Below are 7,485 nucleotides of genomic sequence, written 5' to 3' on the forward strand. Positions count from 1 at the left end.
ATCCTCAAATAAGAGAGATGCTTCCTGCTCTGAATGTAGAAGATATACATATATTAGATTTGATTGAGGAAAACATAAATATACAGTATTTTCTTAGTTGAATGTATTTGCTTGGACACTCATTCTTGTGTAAATAGAAGTGGAGGAGCTAACTCACTTCTGTGTCTTTCCAAGAATCCTGTCACAGAAATTCGCTTACCCACTTTTCATGAGAAGATTGTGTTATATGTTTCCCCCTTTTCTCTTTAGTTTGTCTACCCAGTTACAGATATTCCTGTGTTTGCTGTTTTAATACCCTTATAATCATGAACATATCTTAGCTAAGAATGTTATCTTTTTTCTCCTTCCTGGAAACAGTATTAAAATAATAATAATAATTGTTATTTGATTGATTGCTCTCTACTTCCTTTTGGTAAACAAAAATATTGGTATAGTGAAGCATGCTTATATTACTGATTTCATCCACAGAGGCAAACTGTCATCTGTGTGGCAAGCTTCACAGAAGTATTCTGTGGGAAGTGCAGCATCAAGATTAACAATGGAATTGTACAATGTAGATTGCATTCTACCATTGGTCCTATAAATATACAGTCAGCTTGTCTTGGGCTATATGGTCTAGTCCCTTTATAACCTTTAAAGAAACAGAAAAACTCATCTTGTTGCTTATTGGTCATTTATTTTCCCACCATTGAAAGTTCATTTGATATACCCTTACTTATTCTGCTTCATTTATCTGAATCTTAATTTGCCTACTGTATCATAAAGTATGTTGTACTGTATGATTTAAAAAATGTTTTTGAATTAATTTATTTTTAAATTTACATCCAAGTTAGTATATAGTGCAACAGTGATTTCAGGAGTAGATTCCTTAATGCCCCTTACCCATTTAGCCCCTCCCCCCTCCCACAACCCCTCCAGCAACCCTCTGTTTGTTCTCCATATTTAAGCATCTCTTATGTTTTGTCCCCCTTTCTGTTTTTATATTATTTTTGCTTCCCTTCCCTTATGTTCATCTGTTTTGTATCTTAAAGTCCTCATATGAGTGAAGCCATATGATATTTGTCTTTCTCGTACTGACTAATTTCGCTTAGCATAATATCCTCCAGTTCCAACTAGGTGGTTGCAAATGGCAAGATTTCATTCTTTTTCATTGCCAAGTAATACTCCATTGTATATGTGTATATCACATCTTCTTTATCCATTCATCCATCGATGGACATTTGGGCTCTTTCCATACTTTGGCTGTTATTGATAGTGCTGCTATAAAAATTGGGGTGCATGTGCCCCTTCAAAACAGCATACCTGTATCCCTTGGATAAATACCTAGTAGTGCAATTGCTCGGTCATAGTGGTAGTTCTGTTTTTAGTTTTTTGAGGAACCTCCATACTGTTTTCCAGAGTGGCTTCACCAGTTTGCATTCCCATGTACTGTGTGATTTCTTAAGGTCCCTTTCTATTTATTGCATCATCTCTCTGATACTGTGCTTATCAATAATAAAGGCAAAAAAACCAGCAAGACAGGAGAAAGGCTATAGATTGTAAATTCATAAATAATCAAGACTATGACTTACCAACTCCATTTTTAGGGGCTGCTGCTTTTTTTGGTTATTCCATGGGTTTAAGGTGGTGGTAGTTAAATGGGTAAATATAAAATGTCTTTGTAGAATTCTGTCTATAAAACTTTTAAATTTTTAGTTGGATTGTAGTCTATAGTACTATTTATAGAATGTTTTATGTGCCAACCAAGTATTTGATTACTTCATTCTGGCCTAAATATACAGAATGAGTTTAGGTATGAATGTTGCTAACCTGACTTCTTGTTGCAGACAAAACTTACCTGGGGCCCCTACTTATGGTTTTACATGCTTCGAGCTGCCACATCAACCCTTTCAGGTACTACTTTTCTGTTTGAGTATTGTATAACTATTATAATATGCTCCAAAAACAGGAGCTTTGCCAAATGGGGTGTTTCCAAAGTGAAGGAGAAACAATAGGGAGGTAATTACTTTACTTTCAGCAGCTAGCTAGCATTAGAAGATGTTAATCTAATCTTCAGCTTCTGGTTGTGGTGTTTTTTTTTTTTAAAGAACTGAAAAATGGCTTTATTAATTTATTTTATATTAATTTTTGTGTTTTTGAAACTTAGTTCTGTCAGCAGCTATTTTGCTATTTTGTTACATGATTTCCTACTGATACTGTTGTCATTCTGTCTGCTTATTCTAGAGCCTGTAGTTATAATTCATTTATATTTTAATTTCATTAATACTTCATATCTTAAGTTGAGCTGTAACTAAGTCATATTTGAAGGAAATGAATTATCACCTTATGACTTAATCATGCTAACTTTAAACATAGGTTTTAAAAAAAATTTTTTTTTTTTTTTCAACGTTTATTTATTTTTGGGACAGAGAGAGACAGAGCATGAACGGGGGAGGGGCAGAGAGAGAGGGAGACACAGAATCGGAAACAGGCTCCAGGCTCTGAGCCATCAGCCCAGAGCCCGACGCGGGGCTCGAACCCACGGACCGCGAGATCGTGACCTGGCTGAAGTCGGACGCTTAACCGACTGCGCCACCCAGGCGCCCCTAAACATAGGTTTTAAATCATAAAGCTTTCCTCTGTTTCCAGTTTTAACTCCCTCATAGCTTCTGTCATTTTCTGCTTTTTACTAGAGCTAATTTTGAGCAGTAATTCATACAAGAAACGTTTACTGAGCACTTAATATACCTACACAGTGTGGTGTAATGAAAAGAACATGAGCTTTACATTCAGACCTGGATTACATTTTGGATGTGCTTCATCAGCCCTTCTGAGTCTAACCTTTCACAAGCCTGGCATGTGGCAGGCACTCAGTGAGTGTTAGAGAACAAGCCCTTCCTCTCCTACAGCCTAATGGTGTCCCATCTCTCTAAGAGTATATGTTTTTCTTTAAAAAATAGACACATAATAGATAATTATAATACATGGTGATATGGGTTATAATTAGAGGTATAAGGAGAGTGTTGTTAGGAACAGTGCCTCTTGGGGAAATCAAGGAAGATACACAGAAGAGATGTATTAAGTGTTCATAATCTCCCTGAGGGCAGAGACTGTAACTTTTGTATTTTTACAGTGTCTTGCACATAGAAAATACTTAAGAAAAGTTTATGGAATTGTGTAAGTCATCTAACTTTTGTATCCTTAGTGTGTGACTTTCTTGGAGAGAAGATTGCATCTGTTTTGGGCATCAGCACCCCTAAATACCAATATGCCATTGATGAGTATTACCGGATGAAGAAGGAGGTGTGTCTCCTTTTTACATTTTTTTCATTCAGTTCGGTTTACTGTGGACTTCATGGGTTGTGTAATGAGCATATATATCGTCCTTAGCTGCCCAAAAGAGAGCTCCCTTAGGATAGGCATTTCATTCTAGTGTTATTAATTTATCAACTTAGATATTTTTAATTTATGTATTTTTTAATACTGAAATTTCTCTAGGATCTTGGTGTGAAACTAAGCTAGATTTCATTGTGCTAGGTGTTATGTGAGGTGTTATTTAATCTTCATACATCTCTCTTTGGATTAATTTTGCAATTTTAAGATGAGCAAAGAAGACTTAGTCTCTATACTTAGGATATATAGATGTGGAGGGTTAGGTGCACAGAAAATTACAAGTATTAGAAATGTGTAAGTGCCAGTTGTTAAGGCACAAAGAGGTGAAGCAATTTTGTCTGCAAATGTAGTGAGGTCTTAGGGTGGGGGTAAAATGGGTTGAGCCTTAAGGAATGAGAAAAGTTTAGCTCTCAAGAGCATGGGCTGAAGAACCAAAGGGTCTGAATTCGAGTTTTGACTCTGCCACTTCTAACTTAGTAACCTTGAGCAAGATGCTTAACGTCTGTAAAGCCTCAGTTTCTTTTTTTTTTTAAATTTTAAAAATGTTTATTGATGTTTTGAGAGAGGAAAACAGAGTGTGAGTGGGGGGAGGGGCAGAGAGAAGGAAACACAGAATCCGAGGCAGGTTCCAGGCTCCGAGCTGTCAGCACAGAGCCCAGTGCAAGCTCGAACTCGTGAACTGGGAGATCACAACTTAAGCCAAAGTCAGGCACTTAACTGACTGAGCCACCCAGGTGCCCCATGTAAGCCTCAGTTTCTTCATCTTAATAATCAGAAGTGTGGCATCCATGTTCAGGGTTGCTCTACAGATTAAATGAGTTAATATGTAAAATGCTTAGAAAAAGCACCCAATGTATATAGATGAGCATGGGATAAATATTGGAATCTTTTATTATTTTCCTTCAAGCAAATGGGGAGGGCAGCTCAGCTAAAGCTAGAATGTAGAGACATGAAGAGAAGTCATGTATCTGGAGAAGTGGCTAGAATAGTACTTTGTCACTGGAGCAGAGTGCAACGGGAGAGTGCCTAAGGCAGCTTACTTTATATTTGTTATATGGTTTCAAAAATGTTTTATGAACACATGAGTGTTTTTAACACTACCAGCCTTGTTTACAGCCTCATTACCTCACCTGGACTATTAAAGAGTCCTAAGTGTTCTCTTTTTCTTGTTTTCTCTCAAGCAAGCTCTAGAATGATCTTGACAGGTTACTTATTCTGTACTAACTACCCATATTGTGTTGACTGATACAATTGCCACTTCTTCCATGAATTTAGTAGTTCTGGAACTAGAAATTACTTACTGTCTAAATCTCTATAGCGCTTATTCCTTTCTGTCTTAATACTCTTTTTACATGTCTTAACTTCCCTCCTAGATTGTAAACTTCTTGAGGGCAGTGACTGCCTTATCTGTATACAAGCTGCTTACAGAAGCATTAACCATGTTATACCATTTAGTGAATAGACCACCCTATTCCACTGAATAGGCTGATATCCTATAATTGAAGTGATACAGTATTTAGCAATTAAAAAAATTTTTTTAATGTTTATTCTTGAGAGAGTTAGAGCATGAGTGGGGGAGGGGCAGAGAGAGAGAAACACACACAGAATCTGAAGCAGGCTGCAGGCTCTGAGCTGTCAGCACAGAGCCTGATGCAGGGCTCGAACTCATGAACCACGAGACCTGACCTCAGCTGAAGTCAGACACTTCTTCAGCTGGCTGAACCACCCAGGCGCCTCTAGCAATTTTTTAATTTAGATTAGAATCTGAAAAGATATAGCCTTTGTCAAAGTTAATTCAGGTCCCATCTAAGGGAAGCAGTGCTGTACCGTGTTTTAAAAATAACATCACTTTCTTTAAAATGTCATATAATAGTTTCCATTTCAGTTTGGGAACAGGGGACAGGGAGGTAAGTCTTGTCTTAATTTGACCAAACTGAATTGGACATGACACTAATGTTTTAGTTTAAAAAAAACAAAGGCACAAGTAGTTGAAAGCAGGGGAACAAATATTTCTTCTGGGCATTTATATTTCAACAATTCTTGATATTTCCTCTTTTTAGGAAGAAGAAGAAGAAGAAGAAAACAGGATGTCTGAAGAAGCAGAAAGACAGTACCAGCAGAGTAAACTGCAAGCTGATTCCATTGTCCAGACGGATCAACCAGAAACAGGGGCATCCAGTTCATTTGTGAATCTCAATTTTGAAATGGAGGCAGACTGTGAAGTAGTTATGGAAAACAAACAAAATCCAGTCTCTGTCCCACCGTAGAATGAAATGACTATCAAACTTCAAACTCTAGGGTTTTTATAATATCAGGAACTTTCACATTCTTTATTCAGTGGGACTTAATACAATTATTTATATTTTAAATTATTATCTGGAAAGGGAGAAATGTTTCTTTATTCTTAGGGTCTATCTAGCAAAAGCCAGATCTGAAATTTGGGCATTTATATTATGCTTTTACTGTATGTCAAGTTAGTGCTTTGGTTTTAAAATATTCTTTAAAAAAATAAGGACATTCTAGAGCCGTAATTGCCAATTAAGAGTTAAATTATCAAACGTGTCTGTTATTTGTGTTTGTAAGAAAAAAAATAGTTAAATTACTGATTAAGACTAATTGGAGCTGATCTTCCTGGTCTCAGATTAAAATGAGGACTTTCCCCCATAGATTTTCTCATGTTGTCTTACATTTATACATCTAACCATTAATTTCATACTAAGGATGGTTTACCGTGTGTAATAAAAGGAGCAAGACAAAAGCACTTTGATTTTTCTTTCCTTGAGAATATTTTATGAAAAGATAACACCAATTTTAAGATGGGTTTACTTTTTTAAATGCAGGTTACTACTTAATCTTTTTCTTTTTCAGTACTCAAATAACTAGCTTTGAAAATTATGTTAAAAACACTAGTTACGGGATGAATTTATTAACGTGTTTGTATTCAAGTGGTAACACCTAGTGGTCATCCACATGGCATCCTGGTTTTGTCACTCAGTGGACCCTGAATGCTTCCTATGGGATAAGTCGTTGCAGTGAGGTGGGTGGAGTAAGGGACAGATGAAGACTTAACCCTTCAGGGGCTCACTGTTGAATATTGTATAAGGTGCCATGGTAGCATAGTGGTGACTGGTTATTACCTTTTCAAAGTAACAACAGTAAAGTGGACAATTTACTTAACCCAGGTATGGTCAGTTCTCTAGAGTCCACTGTGCTATTGGCAAAACTTAACAAAAGTGTAATATGAAACTGATTTTGAAAATATTCCTAAGTATGTGCTCATAGTCTTACAGATATCTGTATGACTGATTTATAACTAAATGTGGGTAAGGAAGAATGTGTGGAGTATTTCAGAAACGCTGCTCTTAAAAGCTTTTTCACAAACTTAAAGCTTTCAGAGATTAATGGTTGTCCAAAACAGCATTAAGCTTTCAGTCTTAAGTATTTTTATATAAAACATGGCTTCAGAGAAACTCTAACATAGGGTACAGTAGGCCTGTTAAGGAAATCTTTTATCAGTGAACACGAACATCTGGCCATTAAGTTCTTCAACTAAAATTTGAAGGATTTAGGAAAGATAATTTTTCATCTGGAATCTTCAGTTAGAAGGATTTGTGGTATGGTACTTCATGGTATATGATGGTAATTTTTTGGTCATGGGTGTAAACTCTTTAATTTAGTACTTAAAGGATTAATCTTCAGATTATGTAATTAATGTCACCATAAATTTTAGTTTACCAGTAGCGCTGAAACATGTTAACCTGACCTCCTCCAATTTGTTTTAAACTTCATTTGAGATAGGACCTCTAACTCAGATATTTATTGGTTTATCCAGTGAAGGCATGCATATCTAAAGATGATCTGAATCTTCTCTCTTGAAAGGCACTAGATCTGAAAGTTTACCTAGAAACTCTTCTGATTGTAGTAGAAGGAAGATGAATTATGAAGGTTTTGTTTCTTAAATTTCACTTTCTCTACTTGTCCAACAGTGGCCAGTTTGTAATGTTTATATAGTTATTCAGTGTGCCTTAAATTTTTATACTTTACTTATGCAAACTATAAAATTTCCCAGAAATGCATTAAATGGTTTTGTCTTATTTTTAAGCCTCTTTCAAT

At 36.0% G+C, this 7,485-nt stretch overlaps 1 protein-coding gene across 4 annotated transcripts in view; it reads left to right on the forward strand.

The window, feature by feature from the left end:
* The window catches only part of FAM177A1 (family with sequence similarity 177 member A1), a 28,031-nt gene that overhangs the window by 18,223 nt on the left and 2,323 nt on the right, over nucleotides 1-7,485 (forward strand). For 2 of the 4 annotated variants that reach the window (XM_047864452.1, XM_047864451.1), the window contains 3 exons: nucleotides 1,827-1,893; nucleotides 3,185-3,282; nucleotides 5,433-7,448. In XM_047864452.1, the coding sequence (XP_047720408.1) occupies nucleotides 1,827-1,893; nucleotides 3,185-3,282; nucleotides 5,433-5,639 (372 nt within the window). In that variant the 3' untranslated portion in view covers nucleotides 5,640-7,448. Of the gene's footprint in view, nucleotides 1-1,826; nucleotides 1,894-3,184; nucleotides 3,283-5,432; nucleotides 7,449-7,485 lie in introns of those variants that run through there. The other 2 variants (XR_007153350.1, XR_007153351.1) reach the window with 2 other exon arrangements.

This window comes from Prionailurus viverrinus, chromosome B3 (genome assembly GCF_022837055.1).
Source record: "Prionailurus viverrinus isolate Anna chromosome B3, UM_Priviv_1.0, whole genome shotgun sequence".
Classification (NCBI taxonomy): domain Eukaryota; kingdom Metazoa; phylum Chordata; class Mammalia; order Carnivora; family Felidae; genus Prionailurus; species Prionailurus viverrinus.